The 23,318-nt window shown below is 40.0% G+C and overlaps 1 protein-coding gene across 1 annotated transcript in view; it reads left to right on the plus strand.

Moving 5' to 3' along the window:
• Positions 1-23,318, plus strand: part of pcxa (pyruvate carboxylase a) — a 265,459-nt gene that overhangs the window by 78,253 nt on the left and 163,888 nt on the right. The window contains exon 9 of the mRNA XM_049466645.1: positions 16,346-16,508. Within this exon, the coding sequence (XP_049322602.1) occupies positions 16,346-16,508 (163 nt within the window). The remainder of the gene's footprint in view (positions 1-16,345; positions 16,509-23,318) is intronic.

Consider the following 23,318-nt stretch of genomic DNA (forward strand, 5'->3'; position numbering starts at 1 on the left):
CGTTATACAGAGTTTCAGTGCTATACAGAGTCCAGAGCCGTGCAGCTCCGAGGCTGGAGCAACAAATAGCATTAGCTAGCTTATTCACTGTTCAGAGATCAGTATTATCTAAATTTTACCCGTCAGGTGTAAGGAGCAGTAAACACACACTCCGTGCAGAGCAGCAATAGCATTAGCTAGATGCTAACCGCTTAGCTAGCTAGCTTTTTCACTGTTCAGAGATCAGTATTTTCTAAATTTAGCACTTTTAATACTGCTGGAGCAGTATTATTAGAGTTAGATGCTAATCGCTAAGCGTTCACCGTTCAGAGGTGAGTTATCGGCCTGTAAGTCTGTGCTGCTTTGCCTGGCTAGCATTAGCTAGATGCTAAGCGCTAACTCTCTCAGAGGTGAGTTTTATCAGCCTGTAATCTGCTTGTTTACAGTGTTAAAACAAGCTACGGGGGACGAATCGCTAGCTAATATCTCACTGTCTTACCAGAACACGCAGGATTACTCAGTGTAACGCTGTCGTTTAAGTTTGGGTTAACTTTACTAGTTTAGGTGACTAGCTAGCGTGCTAGCGGATAGCTATGCTAACGCTGGTGCAGCAAGCCTTAGTGGACATCTGGAAATCTAAGCTTACTGTAAATAAACTGAAGCACGTTACTCACCCAAATAAACAGTTTTCAGGAGAGGAATCTGTGTAGATTAATATCCAGCACTCGTTTGACTTTGAAAGAGCTAGATTTATATATACTGAGACGCTCCACCGGCAAGCGACCACCCCCGGTGGGGGAAGGGAAACATGGCGCCACCCCTGTTCACTTTGATATAGGCACCCTTTCTAGTGTCACTTAACGCGCCTTATAATGCGATGCGCCCTATGTATGGAAAAATAGCAGAAAATAGGCGTTCTTTGATAGTGCGTCTTATAATACGGTGCGCCTTATAGTCCGAAAAATACGGTATATATTTTATGATTTGTACTTTTTACAGTACAAAGTTCTTTTTACTTTTACTCGAGTAGATATTTAGATGGGTACTTTTACTTTTACTTAAGTAGAATTTTAGCAAATTAAATGTACTTTTACTTAATTACAATTTTTCAGTACTTTTTCCACCTCTGCTGGGTGGGGAAGGTGGTGAAGACAGGGTTGTGGGGGGCTTGCAACCGCAAACAGCTGTTGGGCAGATCAGATCCAGTGATCAGTAAATAGCAGAAGAGGGACACAACTGTTTAAACAAGCTGGTCAGAGCGAACACCTGCCAGTGCTTATGGCCAGAGATAAGACGTGTGTGTGTAAATGTGTGTGTGTGTGTGTGTGTCGGCCTTTGGATTGTGCCGAGGGCTGCCGAAGTGGAATCGGCTTTAACACTCCTGAAATTGTTACCATGTCAGACATCTTTAAAGTCTACTGAAAGGTGGCCGGTGGGAAACAGGAGGCCATGGTTGGATTTATGATCAGAGACCAGATTTTCTCTTTATCTCGCACTCACTCATGCTTTTATAACTTGCCCAGATGTCTGGACACTCGTCTATTGCATATGTGATATAAAGGACTTTGCAGACTTCTTAAGCAGCCAGTCTGTAACTCAGTATATGTGTAAGAGAAACGGCCAAATTGGCAACGAAATAAACAATTATTAGCTCAAATTAAAGAGAACTGGGCTTGACTACGATCTGCCAAAATTCCGAAAGAACCAATGATCAGTGGATGTTGATATGTGGCCAGAAATCATATTTTGTGAAATTTTTTGTGCTTGTTTTTTTATGCCAGGGAAATATGCTAAGTAAAGCCTGAAAGCTACACGTTTTGTAGTCTGGATTCTAGTTCGTTCTGTAAATTGCATAATGTTATTTCAGTGTTCTTGCAGGTCCTTAAAAAGTTCCTTAAAATGTCTTAAAAAAAAAAATCAACCTAAATTATCAAGATTTAAATTTAAGGTCTTAAATTTACTGTAAATTTGCTGTAGGTATTAAATATTTAGATGATGCATTTAATTCTGGTGGGCCTATCATTACAGTACATAACCAGCTAATAATGGCACTCATAGAACACTTCTCAGCAAATCACATTACAGGGTTGGAACTAACTGTGGTACAAGACAATTTAAAATGCTGTGTATAGTCCTAAAATGCACACATTCACTTAAGAGTTTTAAGTGTATGTAAGTGTATGACTGGATTAGAAAAACATGAATTTTTTAAAATTGGTCATTTTTTACAGCTCCATTTTTGGCCATGCTGGATTTGCTTTTCAGTGAGGAAACCATTGTGATTTAAGGTTCACTTTTTGCCACTTCCGTTGACCACAAACTCTCAGAATTGCTCCGATGTGGGAAGATAAATACAGTTCCTTTCTAAAGCCCCTTTAAAATGTTTTCCTTTCACATCCTTCCTGTAAAGTTACCATTTTTTATGTCCAACCCTAAACCTATCCGTGTCCTCAGTAACCTAAAAGAAATGTTTTTGCACTTTTATTTTAAAAAGAACATCTAGCTTCAAAGTAAAGCACTTTACAAAATCATGGCCATATTTTGTGAAGTGTTGAAGGAAAACCAGGGTAAGACCAGGGCTGACCTACGAAGTGAAAATGTTTATATACACACACACACAATAGCATACACACACAAAAGCACACACAGCACAGTCTAAAACCTCGACTGGCATTTTGTGATTGGGTGTGTGAGGCGAGGCGTCTGTTCTGAGCAATGCTAGTCATTCACTCTGCCACTGCATATGCTGCTGACTGGCAATTAAAATGGAATTGAAAATCAGATTGAATATATTAACAGAGTCCCCAAACCACTGCTCCAGCTCAGACCTCAGCACTGCAGTCTCTGCTGTTCTGTTGTCCTTTTTTCCTCTCTTTGCTTCTCTCTTTCTCTCTTTCTCTCTTTCTGTCTGCTGTCTGAGAATGTTCGGCGATATGATGATGATTGTGTGTGTGTGCGTGCGTGCGTGCGTGTGTGTGTGCATGTGTGTATGTATGTGTGTGTGTGCACACGTGTGTGTGTGTGTGTGTGTGTGTGTGCACACGTGTGTGTGTGTGTGTTTGTGTGTGTGCGCGTATGCATAGAATAGGATTTGCATTTCCGGCAAGCTAAGGTATGTCTTGATCAGGAGTGCATCTGCATAAATTAACACCTACATGAGCCATCTGTGCAAGAGAGAGAGAGAGAGAGAGAGAGAGAGAGAGAGAGCTGCAGAGGAAGAGAGATGTAGAGGAAGAGAGAGGGGGTAAAGCGGTAGAGAGAAAAGTAGAGATTGAGCGAGAGAAGTAGAGGAGTAGTGAGAAGTAGAAAGAAAGAGAGGGAGGTAGTGAGAGGTAGAGAGAGAAAGAGGTAGTGAGAGAGGTAGTGAGAGAGGTAGTGAGAGAGGTAGTGAGAGAGGTAGTGAGAGAAAGAAGAGAGGGGTAGAGAGAGAGAAAGAGGTAGTGAGAGAGGTAGTGAGAGAGGTAGTGAGAGAAAGAAGAGAGGGGTAGAGAGAGAGAAAGAGGTAGTGAGAGAGTTAGTGAGAGAGGTAGTGAGAGAGTTAGTGAGAGAGTTAGTGAGAGAGTTAGTGAGAGAGTTAGTGAGAGAGTTAGTGAGAGAGTTAGTGAGAGAGTTAGTGAGAGAGTTAGTGAGAGAGTTAGTGAGAGAGTTAGTGAGAGAGTTAGTGAGAGAGTTAGTGAGAGAAAGATAGTGAGAGAAAGATAGTGAGAGGGGTAGTGAGAGGGGTAGTGAGAGGGGTAGTGAGAGAGAGAAGTAGAGAGAGCGGGGGGATGAGAAGTAGAGAGAGGGTAAAGAGAGGTAGAGCGAGAGAGTAGGCTAGGAGGGGTAGAGAGCGATATAGGTAATGCGAGAATAGTGACTTTTTTATTTTATTTTTTTTTTTATTTAACTGGTGACAGTATTCTGTACTCTTTTGCTAATGGCCCTGTGTGATTGGACGCCTACAGAAACACCACATATGTGCAAAACACCATTTAACTCCTGCAGATTAGTCCCATCAGGTGATCTTTAAAAGCAGCTTGTAGATAAATGCTTCTGCAGAACCAGGTGATTCCTGCAACTCCTGGCTCTAGTAGCACATGTTTGTGGTTGCAGGTTGAAGTACTTTGTATTCTGAGTTGTTCTTCTTTTGTCATATGGTCACAAAAGCTTCATATAATAGCCGTAATCTATGTTGAATTATTCACTTATGCTAGAAATGTTAGCGCCGTGCTAATCGAGAGCTGGCACTCTGGGGTCAGTTTCCCAGACAACCTAGTCATAGATTATATTTTACTCTCAATAGAAAATCAGCGTTCAAATCAAGACTAGGCTTAGGTACAGCTTTAGTGATTTCCACTTCTAGGTTGTTGCAAACAACATTATGCGAGATTGTGGAATCCTCAAAAATCCTCAAATCTTCAAACATCAGCTGAAGACTCCCCATTTTAGTGAGCACTCAATAAGACACAGATATGTTAAATCTTTAATAGTCATTCTTACTATATCTTGTGTTTTGTTCTACTCTAAAGGGTTTTTGCAGAGTTGATTAATCTCTTTGCTCATCTTGAAATTTTGTGGATTATTGCGCATCATTTTCTGGTAGTTTTAGAGCTTAAATTATCTAGATGGTCTACCTGGGGGTCTATGGATACCAGCACTGGATGTTTTAAGTAAAGTACTAAGCACATTTTATATACATTTTATTTCACTGCATTATAAGGTGCATTATACGTAATTAGTTAGGAACAATGGGGTCACCATGTTTTCTATCAGGTCTTGCTGCTGGGTGGTTTTGGGGTGGCAACTTAGGTTAAGTAAAGCTTAGTTAAGTTAAAAAAAAAAAAAAAAAAAAAAAAAAAAAACTTTTTTTTTTTTTTAACTTCAAACGAGCACTGAATGTTAATGTACACAGATTTTTCTATTGAAACTGTTTATTTGGGTGAGTAAAGTGCTTTTGTTTACTTACAGTAAGTTTAGATTTCCAGATTTTCACTAAGGCTGGGTTCAGCAGCATTAGCATTCGTGGCTAATTGCTAGTAAATCCCGCCCAACGGCACTAGACTGAGGAACCCTGAGTGTTCCAGTAAGCCAGGGTGATATTAGCTAGTGTTTTTTCCCACGTTGCTTGTTTTAACATGGTAAACACGCAGGCTACAGTCCGATAATACTCTCCACAGAACCGCAAAGCCAGGGTTAGCAGCAGGCTATTCATGCATAAGGCCCACCGGATTTTAACGATTAAAACCGCACTGACGAATTTGGGTTACCCCTTATAGAGAACTTATAGAGAAGATTTTTAAGAACACCTTATAATGCAAAAAAGGGTAATCTGTAAATATTGGTTACTATGCAAAAAATGCGTATCATATCAAAAAGCTGTATACAGGTGTCACACGAAACCAGGGTAAGGATCCAAAAGCAGGTTTATTTTCCAGCAAAAACAAAATCCAGGCAGACAGTAGCAGACAGGGGCAAACCGAAAAATCTCAGTCAAAAAACGTGAGCAAGGATACAGTAACCAGGATAGACAGAGTATATAAACGCTTCGAAATGCTAGGTAAACCAGACAAGACATCGCACCAGAATCCAGGTGAGACGCCAATATATACACAGAATAATGAACAATAGAACGCAGGTGTGCAGGAGCTAAAACAGAGGTGAGAGTGACCTCCTGAGGCGTGGTGGTGCAACACCTGGCTCATCGGTATCAACAGGTCTGAATCCCACAACAATCTGCAGTTGGAACCTTAATTATCTCATAAAAAATGTAGGACTGCAAAAATCATGCAGCAAAACATCTGCCAGAAAATATAAAGAATAAAAGAAGAACATAAGTTGGATAACAATATAGCCATCAGATTTATACCAGCAAATTTTTGCTTTGTGAAACCATAATCATTTTGGAACACACAGTAGCAATCAAAAGTTTGGATACACGTTTTAATTGAGTGTTTTTCTTTATTAAATACAGTGTACATTAATATTAAATACATACATACTGTAATTAAGGGACACATATGCAATTACTTTGTAAAAAAAAAAGTGTTAGTCCTCCACATTCTCCTGATCTAAACCTGATGAACGGAGATGGTGATTTGAGGTGATTTGGGATGAGCTGGAGCTTCACAGCTTGAAGGAAAAGCAGCAGCTATTGTTCAGCACCTCCAGGAACTCCTTCAAGACGCTGAGAAAAAAAAAACAAGAGTATGCAGATCTGTCCTCAGAGATAAATGTGGATACTTAGTAGAATCTAAAGTATTAAACATATTCTGCTTTGTTTAACACTTTTTGTTATATAAATAATAAATCTGCATGTGTTCCTGTGTAGCTTTATTAAACTTCAATATTAAATTTACCATGTAAAAATCATAAACACCTTGAATGAGAAGGTGTGTGTCCAAACCTTTGACAAGTACTGTACGTGAAATATATTCATGAATATGTACCAAGTGTATGATGCAATTAATTAAAAACACTCAGTGTTGCTTCAGGACACAGCTATGAATAATTTAAACATTTTGAAAACACAACAGGGTACCTGAGTTCACCTTCACTCGTCCCTCACAGATAGATGATTTAACAGCTACACCACAGTCTTGGCATGTGTTACTAATACAGTTTCTAAGCCTGTTTAGGAAGGCTATAAATGTGTTACTATTATTAATGTATAGCACACATCACTCATTCAAAAGCATCACCTTGTGAAATATTTCTGAATCATCTATAAAACTCATGAACAGGTTCAGTAAAGTGTAGGAATGCCTTTGGTTCCCTCTGCTTTTGTTTTCTCATAAGTGCTTTTATAACAGTATCAAGGTAACTGATGAATGCGGTTTAAAATGCATCTTTTTGATAGCATATGCTTTTTTTCCCCAATTGAGAAGGAAAGTAGATTTAAATGTTTTCTCGACCATGTCATGAATTAAACACTAAATATATACATAATATATTATTTATCATCAGTGGCACTCTACAGCACACTTGTCATTCATTGAAAGATATTATTCTACATTGTATTTTCAAATTATTATAGCTCTTTGTGTTCTTTAAAAGCAATCTGTGAAGGAGATTAAATCAGTAGCACTTTAAGTCAATATATAAATTATGTATGTATATGTGTAACCTGTATATGTATAGATATTTAAGATCACTAAATGATGTGCACACGCCAACTAAGCAAGTAAATTCAATGATACCAAACACAGAAACGTTACATTTTTTTCTTTTGATTTGATCCCAGTTTGATTTGATTCCAATTCAAAAGGTCCCGATTTGATACAATATCAGTTCACTTAAGGAAATTTCAGTTACAATAAAAATTGTAGTTTGAATATGAAATGTTGTAATTATACAAGAAACACTGAGAATTCCATTATTAAAACATTAGTATTTATATTATGAAGACTTAACAAAACAGTTATATTCTTTTATATGTAATGGGATGGAGTGCTACAGACAAACAGGGTTTGGACAATGAAACCGAAACACCTGTCATTTTAGTGTGGGAGGTTTCATGGCTAAATTGGAGCAGTCTGGTGGCCAATCTTCATTAATTGCACATTATTGCACCAGTAAGAGCAGAGTGTGAAGGTTAAATTAGCAGGGTAAGAGCACAGTTTTGCTCAAAATATTGCAATGTACACAACATTATGGGTGACATACCAGAGTGTAAAAGAGGACAAATTGTTGGTGCACGTCTTGCTGGCGCATCTGTGACCAAGACAGCAAGTCTTTGTGATGCATCAAGAGCCACGGTATCCAGGGTAATGTCAGCATACCACCAAGAAGGACCAACCACATCCAACAGGATTAACTGTGGACGCTGTAAGAGGAAGCTGTCTGAAAGGGATGTTCGGGTGCTAACCCGGATTGTATCCAAAAAAACATAAAACCACAGCTGCTCAAATCACGGCAGAATTCAATGTGCACCTCAACTCTCCTGTTTCCACCAGAACTGTCCGTCGGGACAATAAATTATTGTGCTCTAAAACCAGGTGTTTCAGTTTCATTTTTTCATTGTCCAACCCCTGTATATTTCACGTATACTGTGTTTCTCCCCCTACGTTCCTTCGCCTTAACATACACTAGTGTGTAAGAGCTTATATTATCTCAGTTCTCAGTGATGATTCATGGGTTCAGTGTGTTGTATTTGTGTTTGGATGGTGGATTTAGGTGTTTGTAACGAGTGTGAAACGCCGGGATTAGCTGAGTGCACGCTGGAGTGTTTATTAAAGAGGATTGTAGTGTAAAGGAGGGGCTCGTGTTCCGTTTAATCGCTACCAGCGTGTCGCTTTCATGATAAAGGCAACAGAAACACTGAGCATGAGCATGCTTTACGACTGTGTTTGTGTCACTGTGAGAGAAAGAGAGAGAGGTGTGTGTGTGTGTGTGTGTGTGTAATACCCTGAGATTTCAGTGTGACAGTGTATTAAAGAATTAATGATGCACAGCAACACAACAAAACATTTCCTTTTGGCGTGTGTTTGTGTGTGTGTGTGTTTTAGTGTGTGTGTGAATCATCCTAAATCTTCCAAATTCGTCATTGTGTAAGATAAGAGCTTGCTTGCCTGAATTATTGATGCAAATACAGCTTCCTCCATCTCTCTTATTAGTTTAAGGTGTTTTTATGACCCGCTGGGCAGATGAGCACACTCTCTCTGCACTCACACACACACTCACACACTCACTCGAGCACACACACACACACACACACACACACATCATGACCCGTCTCTGTAGTTTGTTGCTCATTTAGCAGAGAGAGGAGGTCTGATGTGTTGAGCAATTGTGAAGTTTTGCCTGCGAGCTGTTTGAACACTGCTCTCCTCTATTCTTCTTACCGTCTCTCCTAATGTCTTGTGAGAACTGTGTGTAAAGAACATAAACAGCTTGTGGTGTTTTGGCTTCCCTGCCTGATAGAACATTGCTCAAAATGATTGCTTTATACAAACAAATATAGGTTTTATCAGCTTTCCAGCATCTATAGAGTGCACTCATAAATATTAAAACTTGCTTGAAGTCTCTGTTGTAGATGCTGTAATTGCTGTCATATAGAAAATTGTTTTTTGTTTGTTTGTATTTTTCTATTTATTTTATTTTTTTTTTTGTTTGTTTTTTTTACAGCATTTTGAAAGCACTGGACCATCCATTATGTTTTATTAATATTTCATTACTTCTAGGAGCAGTCTATGGAGAGAAAAATTTATTAGACTGTGCGCAGCACATTTTGCCAGTGCCACTCAGCGATGATGCTACACTTTCAGTGTTTATACAGGTTTATAGTTCTGCATTAAATCAGCCCCTATGCTAGAGCTTAGAGTCTCTGTCGAACCCAACCTGACCCGAGGTCCGACCCGATCGGATCGGGTCGAGACGAGATTTCCCACCACATTCCTCGGGCCGGGTCTGGTGGGGCTCCAGAAAATAGAAGGCATCTGTTTTTTTTTATTATATTTTTATTTTATATAAAGCTCTGGTGTGATAATCACAACGTTGCTAAGTAACCAATTATTATTGCTAACGAAAACAAACGAAATAACGAAAACTGAAAGTCTAATAAAAATGATAATTAATCTAAAACGAACTGAAATTACTGATAGAATACCCTCATTTTTTTTTTGTTTAATTTATTTATAAGCGCTGTTTTCACTCCCGGAGTTGTACAGCGGGGGGTGTTGTGCTGATTCTGTTCCCGAAGCAGTGTCCGATTCAGTAGGGAGTCGGATACGGCACAACAGCGGCAGCATGGCAGCACATTGCGGTCCATGGCGTTAGTTTTTGTTTAAAGCGCTTGTGCTAGCCTCAAAATACGACAGAAAACACTGAGAGACTGCAGAATTATGTATGGGATTAGAACATGAGCGTGAGGCAGATAAAAGAGAAACAGGAGATACAGTGTGTGAGAACCTTTACCTGTGAATATCTCAGACACCAGAACACGCAAATCTCTCTCTCTCTCTCTCTCTCTCTCTCTCGTTTGTTTCTTAGATTGATCTCTCTGTTAAGATGTGTGAAAACTAATAAAAACTAGCAAGCCCACTCTGAAAACGACTTAAAACTTACTGAACTGTTGGAGAAAAAATAAAAACAAAATTAAATTAAACTATAATAAAAATGAAAAATGTTCTAATCATGTAGCTCTGGGTGCACGTGGACGTGAACTTGCAGCACTGTATGTAGCTGTTCCTAAAAATAATTTTAATTAAATAATAATTCTATGCTTCTATGTTGCAGTGTTAATTAACATAATTCTGATCATATTTCTCTCGTTCAGACAGCCCGAAAACAGCCAGTTTTTTATGGGGCGGATCGGGCGGGCTCATAATGACAGTTTATAGGTCGGGTGTGGTCGGGCTCGGGCAGAACGTACCGGATCTAAGCTCTACCCTGCGCTATTGTGCATGTTTAAACTTTTTTAAAAGCGTGTGCGAGGATCAGTGAACCAGTCACAGCTGTTGCTGTCTGCAAAGCAGCTTTACAGAGATGTGATCACAGGATGGAGAATCAGGAGAGAATTATAGAGAATCATTCCCACCTTTGTGGTGTAAACTGTAGACAGAGTTGCCAGGTTCACGGTTTTCCCGCCAAATTGGGCTCTTTAGAAAATCCAGTCACGGGTGAAAAATGAGGGGTGGCAGGATGCGTTTCTTTAAGCTAATTTTAAAATTAAAATGAAAGTGCATGTTGCCTTGGATGTTACAAGTCCAGACTAAAATCAATTTTTTTTAAATTACAGCGATAAGAACCAGGAGAACATAGCTATGGGAGGTAACCCATTGCAAGCACTAATAAATAAAAATGTTATCATTGCATTCTGATTGTATTTTTGACATTTATTATGCAGTTCATCAAAAAAAGGCAAGGCCAAAGTGAAGCTTTCATTTTTCTTTTCACAATTAGCCTTTTCATTTTAGATTAGATTTTGAAATACCCATATGGTAATAAAATGAAATGGGAAAAAAGCCTTTTTAATTTATATTTAATTTTTGTAACATGACCCGTGCTAAATTAAAAATTTGAATTACAAATTAAGTGATTTAATTTTGTTTTTAGTTTTGTCATTACAGATAGATAGATAGATAGACAGACAGACAGACAGACAGACAGATAGATAGATACTTTATTTATCCCAAAGAAATGTAGGCATCCAGCAACAACAACACAATACAATAAGAAACATATGTAAACATAAATTAAAACATTTTAAAATTATACAATTATAAAAAAACTTACTATACAAGGTAAAGATCTATCTGTAAACGGAGCAGTGCAATAGATGTTGCTAATGGTCATTAAATAATTAACAGAGCAAAGTTAAGGGTGCGATGACATTTGATTAAGTGACTAATGTGCCATAGAAATAGAAATATGCATACGTTACAAAATGGTAATAATAATGCATATTTTGTCAAAACGTTTTATCAAAAAGGGCACCATTTTATTTATTTCTATTTGTTTTTGAGGGCGTGTTTATTTATTTATTTATTTATTTATTTTTTAAGTTTGAGGGTGCATTGTGTCAGTATCTAAACAATGTTGGTAAAAGCTTTCTAAAAGTTACTAGATGTTCTCCCTAATTACAATAGTTTTTACAATTGGTTGTTTCTGGTTGCACTTTAACCACAAAGAGAAAATTTAGATGAAAACAAAATTAAAACCTGTTTTAAACCATTTCTTTATCATTTGTAGTTTGATTTTTAGTAGGGGGAAAAATCGATTAAAATGAAAAACCGGATTTAAAAAAAAAAATGCAGATTTTTATTTTGGGCCATATCACCCAGCTCTACATATAACACACTCTTGAGTTGAGTGTGAGCTTGTGTAAAACCCTTGAATCTGTTCTGTCCTTTCCCGCGAGGTGAAAACGAATCAGTGTGATTGTATAGAGCTCTTCAATAAATCTACCTTTCCACTGCAGAGGACTCATTCCTCCTCATCGAGGCGGCCAGTCCTGCTGAGTAAGACCAGCAATCAGACGTGGAAATGACCAGCTTATCCAATTGGAGCGGAGAGTGATTTAATTGTGGAGGTTTTTGGTGGGAACGGAGCTGAGGGTAGAGTATCTGCAGGCCGTGGCAGCGCGCCGCTGTGCTGCTGTCTTGCTGTCTGTTGTTGGCGGGTAGCTGTCACAGTGTAATTCCGGGCCTTATTCTCTTTCTCTTACACTTCTTTAACTTTCTCTCACAATAAACACAAACTCCCTCACTTTTATCCTCCCTCTCTCTGTTTCTGACTCTCTTTCAGTCTGTCTGTCTGCTGCTCTTTGTCAGGTAAAGGTGCTGTCGAGTGAAGGAGGGGGTGCTGTCAGACTGGTATAATAGTGAGGTGCTGGAGCGTGAAGGCATCTTCCCCCTTAGCTCTCACACAGCTGGTGTGAATGTCACCACAGTGCAGCCCACCTGCAGAAGTTTTAGAAGGGAGAGGATGTGTGTAGAGAATCCTTTTTGGTAGATTCTAAGTGTTTGTGTGTGTGAGTGACGCACAGAGAGAGAGAAAGAGAGAGAGAGAAAGGAGGAGTGTAAGAGAAAGGATAACTCTGCACTGATATAAAATCGATGCTTTTGTCTGGTCAGTGCACAATCACCCACAGAGTTGTGACTTTTTTTTTTTTTTTTTTTTTTTAATCCCTTTTTTTTTTTTTTTTTTTTTTAAATCAGGTAAAGCTTTTTGAGAAGTACAATTTTGAGAAGCTATGTATGTACAACTGTTCTTACTCAGTGATACCAGGTTATAGCATTTACTAGGGGTGCGAGATTAAAACGGACGATATTTCTCGTCAGGCTTAAACCTGTCTCGCGGGGCAAAACAAAACAGTTAAGTGTGGACTTTTTAAGAGGGATCTGGCAACCCAGTAGCGATAGCGATAGAGTGTGGTGGCTGAGCAGCGAGAGCAGCTCCCAGCAGAAGAGGAAAATTCGGGCATTTGTGTAAAAGATGCTTCTGCTACTTTTAAGTTGTATGTCTGGCTGCATTTTGGCTCCAGTGAAAACAATAAACGCTAACAGAGTGACCAACAAGACACAACCCATATGTAAATACTGTAAGTAAATCCTACACGTAACTGTTTCATAGGCAGCTGTACTAATCCCTTAACTCTGTACTGTGTTTAAAAAAATGTTCTGTCTCTGTTTCACTTCAAGCATAATCTTAATGTGACTGGTTATGGTTATGCATAGTTAAATTACAAGAGATTTAGGAGAAAAAACACAAACTATAGTCTTAATGACTTTTTGTGGTTTGCACTTATTGTTTGCACTATATAAGACCTAGAAAAGTATTATTTCTATTTCTTATAGAAGCAATGTGTGAGAGAAACCAGTCTGTTAAGTTTGCGTTATAGGATTTTGTCAAATAAAACTCCAGTTTTCAAGCCATTTTTCATTTTTTAGGTTTTCTTTAAAATTTTATTTTTAAATCTCGTCTCGTCTCGTTCTCGTGAACCCAATATCGTGTCTCGTCTCGTCTCGTGATATTAGTGTCGTGTAGTGTAGTGTCGCATTTACACTAAGATTAAAAATCTCGGCAATTTTTTCCCCCCCAAAAGATAGAGTTGATTACGCGCTTGTTTGGGGAGGAGCTCATTATCGCTGGTTTGTTTTCACTAGGGCTGGACCCGAATATTCGGGTATTCGGATATTCGTTCGTTGAGTAGGTATTCGGTTTTTAATTTTGGTATTCGGATATTCGTTTTTTTTCTCCTTTCCAGAGTTCCACCTCACTCTAACCACTTCTGTTTTCGCGGGTGCCGTCAGAATATCTTACGCGCGGGACAGAACTGAACTGTTATTGGCTGGAGCGGGAGTTTAATCCAGACGATGCGGGAGCAAATTAATAAATAGTTAAGAAAACTGTAATAATTGTAAAAAAAAAAAAACTAAAGAAAACTCTCAACGCGCAGGATGGACCGACACACACACGCACACACCGATGGTGTTTGGACTGGGGTAAGGAACGGGACCGCACTATGTGGCGGGCGGGCGCGGGATTAAAAGAAGCAATTTTTTTGCGGAGCGGTAACGAGACAGAAACGCGGGAGCGTGGAAGAGTGGGTTTAAAAATCAGTCTCGTGCAGACCTCTATTATACATGATAAAAAAAAATGCAGGCTCTTCGAAACTGATTTATATAATAAAACGTAAGGGGTAATGTGGCAACAGTAGGGGCTAAATCGGTTACAAAAGCCTGGCCTACAAAAATGATGTCTGAACGAATTTCCTCTTATCTAATATAATTTAAAATGGTTTAAAAATATAAAATAATTTCTAAGCAAACGAAATATTTAATATTGAGCTTATAGCCCAAGTGCAAAAATACAAAATCAGTAATACGGCTATGCCCTGCACAATCCTTAAACCGAAATAGACCAAGTACAATAACGTCATTAACAATGACTTTCCTCTACTCTAATATAATTTAACATGGTTTAAAAATATAAAATAATTTCTAAACAAACGAAATATTTAATATTGAGCTCATAGCCCAAGTGCAAAAATACAAAATCAGTAATATGCCCTGCACAAAACCTTTAACCGAAATAGACCAAGTACAGTTTACAATGACTGTCCTCTAATATAATTAACAATGTTTAAGAATATAAAATACTTCCTGAACAAACGTTTTTTTTTTGTTTGTTTTTTTAAGCAAATAGCCTAAGTGTGAAAACACAAACAGCAATTTACTGGGCTGGCTTGCGCAGCGGAGAAACCGTGCAGCAGCAGCCTCCTAGCCTGCTTACGCAGCGGATAAGCCGCGTGTGGGGCAGAAGAAATTCCGGGATGAAAACACAAAGAAATCTGAGCTAAAAACACAGAAAATATATGGGGGATAAAAACACCAAAAATCCGGGGTGAATATGTCTCGTCGGTCAGAGCAAATTGAACATTTTTCAGTGGATTAAAGGGGCCGTGATTTGCTTTTTTTAATTTATTTTTTTACCTCTTTTTTTAAAAACGAATATTCGAATATTCGCTTCGAATCAGTGCCGAATATCCGGAGCTCAAAAAACGCTATTCGGGCCAGCCCTAGTTTTCACACAAAAACACTTTATCCAAATTGTGGATCGATTGCACAATTACACACGTCATTTTTACAAATGCAGGATTGAAAAAGCTTTGGATATTTGCTGCTTTTTATTATTTTACATCTATAAAAATACTCAAACAGCCAAGAACAGCCTTTCCTGTATGAGTAAATTATTATCCATTCAAGTGAGCACAAGAATAGCATTTTCATCATGCTGTCAGTAAATACAGTGAGGGAATTGAGTATTTAAACACCCTGCGACTTTGGAGGGGTCTGAAAATTTCATCTTGGGTGCATATTCACTGTGAGAGACATAATCTTAAAAAAGAAATAAATAAAAATCCAGAAATCACAATGTATGATTTTTGCAGTGGTGAGCAGTGAGGCCCTTCTAACCCTGACAATAAGTGCATGTAAATAATTACATAAATTTTAATCAGGAAATATATATTATAGTTATTGTAAGTGTATGGACTTATTTTATATATTAACTAAAATAAAAAACAGCAACTAATTCAATGCATTAGTCTGTGTTTTTTCTTTTTGTTGCTATAGGACTCTTATCTGATTGACAGAGGTTTTAACCAATCAAAGCTTTTTAAAATGGCTTCTGCTCACGTGTCTGCGTGGACCCTTCTCCTGATTTTGAGAAGGGTGTAGTAATGAGTCTGTTAGCAAAGTCATAGCACAATCTAACCAATCAGATTCGTGATTTTCACTCCAGGGGCGGGGCCATGGCTGTCTAACCTCTACTCCCTTGCAGAAGGGGTAACCACTATATCCTCTGCACGCTGGATTTTTGTAATAATTTATTTGTGTTACTGCAGCAAATTAGTATTTTAACACCTGCCAATTAGCAAAAACTCAGTTGGAGCATTGAAGATGGGTTGTGGCTGGGTCTTCTAACATGACAATGACCCAAAGCACACAGCCAGGATAACCAAGGAGTGGCTCCATAAGAAGCATATCAAGGTTTTGAAGACCCGGACCTAAACCCTATAGAAAATCTTTGAAGGAAGCTCAAACTCTTTTTGTTTTTCAGCGACAGCCCAGAAACCTGACAACTTGATTATGCTACGTTCATTTGCATGTATTTACTGAAAGGGTATACTTAATAGCCTTAAGTAACCTTAATAGCTATTGTACAACAGTACAGAATTTTGAGTACAGCATTCAGCTTCTGCATTTAACCCATTATCATAGTGATGACCTCAAACATTCACACATAGGTGCCAATCCTAAAATGGGCTTAAATGGTGAAATCTAAAGGCAGATACTACTACTAATAATTATTATTATTTGTTTATGTATGTTGGATTTAATGTATTTTTTTTCCCCTCTGTCTCTCTCTTTTTTTTCTCCTCCAGTGTGGACCTGGTGCACGCTCAGCTGCGGGTGTGCGAGGGCCGCAGTCTGCCTGAGCTGGGTCTGAAGCAGGATAAGATCCGGATCAACGGATATGCCATCCAGTGCCGAGTGACCACGGAAGACCCTGCGCGCGGCTTCCAGCCGGACACCGGCCGCTTGGAGGTGGGCTAACACCATGCTTCTTTTGGTGTGATGGTATCTTGAGTGCTTATCATGTGGTGTACATGTGTGTGTGTGTGTTTAAGTGCCCATGCGGTGTGAATACAGTCGTGCGGCTGCAGGCCTAACAGCCTCTCTTTGAGGTTGGGCTGAAATGATATGTTTGGTGATGAATAATTGAAAGAGTATAGATATCAGCTTTCCCTGGCCACCGTCTGATGATACTCAAGCTTTAAAGATGCCCAAACAGCCTAGCAGGTGCGTGTGCGTGCTTCGTGTGTGTGTGTGTGTCTGACTGTCTGCATGTAAGTATGTGTGTGTGTGTGTGTGTTGAGGGTTATCCAGGGTCTCTGACTCCTCCTGATGCTAAGCTCTTGGCTATTCTATATTTAGCACACCTTGTCCACAGGCCCTTGGCTCCTATCAAAGTACTACCCACCCAATTACCCACGTTCTCGCTTCTCAACAGCTCCGCACTTCAGCGCCGTGCTCTTCCTGACCGGCCCCTTTTGAAATGCTGTCCTGTCCGCTGGAAATATCCGTGCTCCTGCGCTCGGCTGAGTGCAGCATCAAAACCTCCCGATAGGAATGCTTCCCACCTGAACAAAGCTGCTTTCACGCAGGCTTCAAAGGCCTACATGGATGTCCTGTGGTGTTGGGAGAATTTCATGAACATGGTGGGGTGTTGGAAACGTGTATGTGTGTGTGTGTAAATGGGGGTGTGAGGATACATTTGGAGCAGTAGAATTGAAAAGGAAGAGAGAGAGAGAGAAAGAGAGTGAGAGCAGTGAGGAGGGAGGGGAAGAGGACTTGGGCGGACATCAAATAGATCCCGCAGATAGATTTATCAAGAGGAAATGTTGCTCAACCTGTGCGACAGAGAGGAAGATGGAAGGAATATTCGCAGTGGAGAGAAGGAGAGAGAAAGAAAGAGAAAGAGAAAGGGAGAGAGAGAGAGATGGACGAGTGAGGAGGATGGATTAGTGCGATGCTTGGGGAGGTGTTGGCCAGAGTGCTCAAATGGACACTTTCCTGAATTATAGATGCTTATTGACAGATAAATAGATGCCCTTTGAGGCCAGATGGCTGAAACCTAGGATGAGTGTTACATCCAGTTCTGTGTAGGGGGGCTCAGGTGGGAGGTGGTGTGAGGAGGGATAAAGACAAAGAGAGAGAGACAAAAAGAGAAAGACGGAGAGAGCGAGGGACAGAGAGAGCGAGAGACAGACAAAGAGATGGATAGATACTTTACTGTTTGCAGAGGAAAATTCTAGAGTATCCAGAGCGAGAGACGGAGAGCGAGAGACAGAGATTGGTAGATACTTAATTGATCACAAAGGAAAAATCTGGAGTATCCAGAAAGAGACAGCGAGACATAGATAGACAGACAGAGCTTGATAGATACTTTATTGATTGCAAATAGAAATTTTAGAGTATCCAGAGCGAGGGACGGAGAGCGAGGGACGGAGAGCGAGGGACGGAGAGCGAGGGACGGAGAGCGAGGGACAGAGAGCGAGGGACAGAGAGCGAGGGACGGAGAGCGAGGGACAGAGAGCGAGAGACAGAGATTGATAGATACTTTATTGATCACAGAGGGAAAATCTGGAGTATCCAGAGATAGACAGCAAGACGGAGACAGAGAGAGAGACCGAAAGAGAGACAAAGAGACAGAGATTGATACTTTATTGATCGCAGAGAGAAGTTCTAGAGTATCCACAGAGAGGGAGAGAGAGGTTAATGGATACTTTATTTATTGCAGAGGGAAATTCTGGAGTATTCAGAGAGAGACCGAGACAAAGACAGAGCTAGAACCCAAGTGGGAACATGGTACCCCTCATATGTGCACTTCTCTCACTGTTTGTAGGTGTGCCAGCAAGGCTCTGGTCTAAGCCCCCTTGTCTTTAGCTTTGTTTCCTCTATTTCTTTCCTGCAAAGGCTGAAAATGTTACACAAGATGTTTGTGTGAGAGGAGACAGAAGTGGAGCAGCAGCCCCTGAAGCATCTGATGTGAAAATCATCCAGTGGGAAAGGAAGAGGGAAGAGATTCTCTCTCTCTTTCTATTTTGTTCTCTCTCTCTTATTTCTTTCCCTCAGCCTCCTTCTCTGGCTCTCTGTTGCCCCTCCTTTCGCCTCTATTTTTTTTTTTCTTTTCCTCTTTCCTCTGCTTTCTCTGAAATACGTGACGGAGTGGTGGGTAGAGAGTGGGTCGGGGGGGTGACTTGGATCTTGTTGTGAAAGGCTAAATGAGTGTAGATCGGGGAGAGTGGAAATTCCGGGTAAATAAGTGCGGAAAACGAGCGCAGAAAGACTGCTTTTGGGGTGTAATAGAAGGCTGTCGCTCATTTGATAGATGTGCGAGAGTGTGCGCTGGATACAAAGAGAGAAGCAGAGTGGGTCGGCGCGCGTGCGCGCGTGTGTGTGTGTGTCAGGGAGGTACTTATTGTGCTGTGTGTTTGAAGTTCTTTGCGTCGTTTCCCGACGAGTGGAGCCTAGACTCTCCATTTACACACGTTCCGGACCCTTTATTAAGGCCTGGCTATGAAGAGATGACTGGATGCTTTAGCTTTTGGCAGTGCTTGCTCCATCTGCTGAGTGGATGTGTGTGTGTGTTAATTTGTGTGTGTTTGTGAGTGTGTGTCTGTGTTTTTTTTTTTATGTATGTGTGTGTTGGTTTTGATCATTAACACCAAGCATCAGCTGGAACTCTGAGGCACATGGCGCTGAGAGAACATAATGCAAATCAGCTTTGTCCTCCTCATCAGCGGTGGCTGCGTCGTCGTCATCATGATCATAATAAACATAATTATCTTAATGAACGTGGCGATGGTAAACCCGCACTGTGTTCGCAACACGAGGCCGTATTTAAAGGGACGAGAATTATGGAAGCATTGTTTATCAGCTCCCCGCTGGAGACGAGTGAGTGAGAGAGCGAGAGAGAGCGGCGTAATGGAGGATTCGTTACCTCTCTGCTCGCGGTGTGGGAAATGCGCCGGCCCGGCTGCACCGGCTGCCTCATCGCTGCACTGTACACACAGCGACGGCAGACGCTGAAAGTTAGTTTGTAATCGATGCTTTTGCTTTGTTACTTAACAGCCTGAGATTGATTGGGTTGGAGTGCTTGGCTCGCGCTCAGTGGAGCATATTGCTGGAGCAAAAATAACACATTTTTTAGACGAACCTCAGAGAAGACACCAGTCAGGGTAATTTTGGGAGTGTGCCAGAGAAGAAGCTGCGAGTGTGTGTGCGTGAAAGTGCTTGTGCACTTGCTTGAGAGTGTACATATTTAAATCTTTGGAGTTACAGGCCTGTAATGTGTTTTAAATACTCCAATAATTATAAATCACATTTATTAAATATTTGTTTATTTTAATTTATTTAATTTAAGTATTTGTTTATTTTATTTTAGTGTGTGAGGTTTCATGGTTAAATTGGAGCAGCCTGGTGGCTAATCTTCATTAATTGCACATTGCACCAGTAAGAGCAGAGTGTGGTGGTTCAATTAGCAGGGTAAGAGCACAGTTTTGCTCAAAATATTGCAACGCACACAACATTATGGGTGACATACCAGAGTTCAAAAGAGGACAAATTGTTGGTGCACGTCTTCCTGGAGCATCTGTGACCAAGACAGCAAGTCTTTGTGATGTATCAAGAGCCACGGTATCCAGGGTAATGTCAGCATACCACCAAGAAGGACGAACCACATTCAACAGGATTAACTGTGGACGCTGTAAGAGGAAGCTGTCTGAAAGGGATGTTCGGGTGCTAACCCGGATTGAATCCAAAAAACATAAAACCACGGCTGCCCAAATCACGGCAGAATTCAATGTGCACCTCAACTCTCCTGTTTCCACCAGAACTGTCCAAAACTGTCATTGTCCAACCCCTGTGTTTCACAAATGCTACTCTTCTTTGCAAAACAGAAGCCTTATGTTAACTATACTCAAAAGTGGCATTGAATTCTCTGGGCTCAGAGGAGTCTGTGGTGGAAACAAATATTGAAATAAGTTTCTGATTTTGCTTTTTATAGGTAAATGTTTGAGTAAAATGATCATTGTTTTTTTTTTTTCTGTAATCTACGGACAACGTTTCTCCCAAATCTCAAATGTTATTATTATTTAGAGCATTTATATATATTAGCCAGATCATTTACTGCTATGAACAAACACTGTCTCTGCTGCTCCATGCTGTTTACACACTAAGAGCCTGGTCTGTACGCACGCAGCAGATATACGTGCATTATGAAACACAGAATTATCTCACTATATTACTTTCTTGCTCACGTGCCAGACAGCTCGGACCAATCTGTGGAGACAATCTGTGCTCGCGTGTTTTATTGGAGAGCATTTTGGTGCGATTAGGTTTGTGCCTGTGTGAAACCAAACCAAACGAGAGAGAAAATGCTCCACTTAAAAAGAGCATCAACTGATCCGGACCATAGAAACAAAATACAGGTGTGAAAACGGCCTTTTATACTGATTAAGTTCTAATTCAGAAATCCTTACAACCAATCCTTACAATCATGCATTTTTTATTCCAGCGCCCCACATTGGCTTCATCTCCCATTAAACATACAAGGAATTTTAGATCATATAAAATGTAGTATTAGGCGCAAGAAAAGAAAACATTGTTTCATTAACATTAACGTGATCTTTAACAGCAGAAACTGTGATTTTCTATAATTTGATATCAGGCTTGTAAATTGTAGTGAAGGAGTTTCTTCTCTCTTCAGTAATGCTTTCAGATTAATTGGCTGTATTTTGAGCAGTGGGCTAACTGCTCATTTAAGAAGCTGTCAAAGCATTTTAGATTCAGTGTCGAGTGCCGACTGCACAATGACGTAATCCTCTTAATTCTGGAGAGCCAGAGTCTGAAACATTTGTATAAAAGACTTATTTTATCATTTTTTTTTTCTTTTTTACTCAGAATTCCAGCATGACCCCAGAGTTCTTATTAGAGGCATGCCCTGAGAAACACAGTGATGACAGGGCTTCAGAGGTCTGTTAGGCTGGGTGTAGCTGGCTGTATGATCACTGTTACCTTGACTGTAAAAGCTTAGTTATATACAGTGTGCCAGTGGCGTGCAGTGAAGATAGTGGGTACCCCTTCTGCAATCACCCTCCCTGACCTAACACATCCCCCTCCACCCCCCCGACCGACACATTGATAAATACTACACTAACTATATATTCTCTGTCTTGAGTGAGTTATGTGAACTTAATACACATTAACTGCCCACAAATACAGCTACAAACCACAAACGTATACAATAGACTCAACAATCAATGCTTAATTTGCCTGCAAGTACAGGCGTTCAACAAAGATCACTCGTGTTTGCCTACAGGACGCCAGAGCAGCCAAAACATTAAGTACACATAAATCTCACCAGTCAGGCAGCCTATTACTTAGTTTCACGTTGAAGGGTAGCCTTTAGAACGGCTTCATAATATAATATAACACAATATCTGTCTTATTTCCATGATAGTTAGCTAAATATTTAATCAATCCCGCATGCGCGCTACGTAGCATAACCCCTTAATCCGAGCGCAGAGAAGGGGTTAGATAGTCATGACCCCATCCCCGGAGAGAAATCATGAATCTGATTGGTTAGATTGTCCTTATGACTTGTCTAATAGATTCATTACTACACCCTTCTCAAAATCAGGAGAAGGGGCAGCAGACACGTGGGCAGAAGCCATTTTAAAAAGCTTTGATTGGTTAAAGCCTCTGTCAGTCAGATAAGAGTCCTATAGCAACTCAAAAACACAGATTAATGCTTTGAATTAGTTGCTGTTTTTTTTTTGTTAATTTATAAAATAAATGCTTACACTTAAAATAATTATATTATATATTTCCTGATTAAAAATTATGTAATTATTTACATGGACTTTTTGTCACCCCATCTCTGAAGGGTTAGATGGGCCTCACTGCACACCACTGCAGTGTGCTATAGTAAAATTAATTTTTGAATGTGATCAGACATTAGTCATTACCCTGCAGATCAATGCAACTGACAGATTCCTTGTTTACATCATGTATTTTGTCAGAGAAAGTAATGATGTGAAAGTAGTGCTGTTTCTGTCGCTGCTGATTATAAAGAAAATATTCATGATGTAAAACTGCTCAGTACCCGAAACAATCATAAACTTTTTAATGGGTTCGAAAATTTTGTCATTTTTACCAACAAGTCTCTCTTAGTAACCCTTACAGTCTTATATACCCTTATATACATCATCTCTCTCCCCCATTGTGAGAGCAGTGCTTAAACAGTGCCAGTAGTGTTTCCTCATCAGCAACACCCGTCTGTAATTAAGGGAAATAAGGGTAAACTCGGGAGCTCCACCTTCCCCCACTTCCCACACTCTGTACTTCCTTAATCAGTTACTGAGACAAACAAGCATGTCTGCGTTCTCAGAGTTCAGTGCCAACCTTTTTTTTTTTTTTTTGACTGTGTTTCCTGTAGTTGAGAACATGTCAGGGCACAGTAGTGACTGGAACTGGTAATTTTGCATAGAAACAAAGTTAGTCACTGAAGGTGATTACCGTATTTTTCACACTTTATGGTGCATTTACAATCCTTTAAGTGCTAGTTAGCTCTTTTGCCGTTCAGAGGTGAGTGTTATCGGCCTGTATCTTGCTCTCAACCCCAGCTAGCATTCCTGGAACAGCATTAGCATTACCTGCTAACCACACTAAGCATTACTCAGCTCTTTTGCCATTCAGAGATGAGAATATCAAACTTTAGCTTGCTGCCAACCCCTGCTAGCACTGCTGGAGTAGCATTGGGATGACTCGCCAACCACGCTAAGCGCTAGT

The sequence above is a fragment of the Astyanax mexicanus genome, chromosome 17 (assembly GCF_023375975.1).
Source record: "Astyanax mexicanus isolate ESR-SI-001 chromosome 17, AstMex3_surface, whole genome shotgun sequence".
In the NCBI taxonomy this organism is placed as follows: Eukaryota; Metazoa; Chordata; class Actinopteri; order Characiformes; family Acestrorhamphidae; genus Astyanax; species Astyanax mexicanus.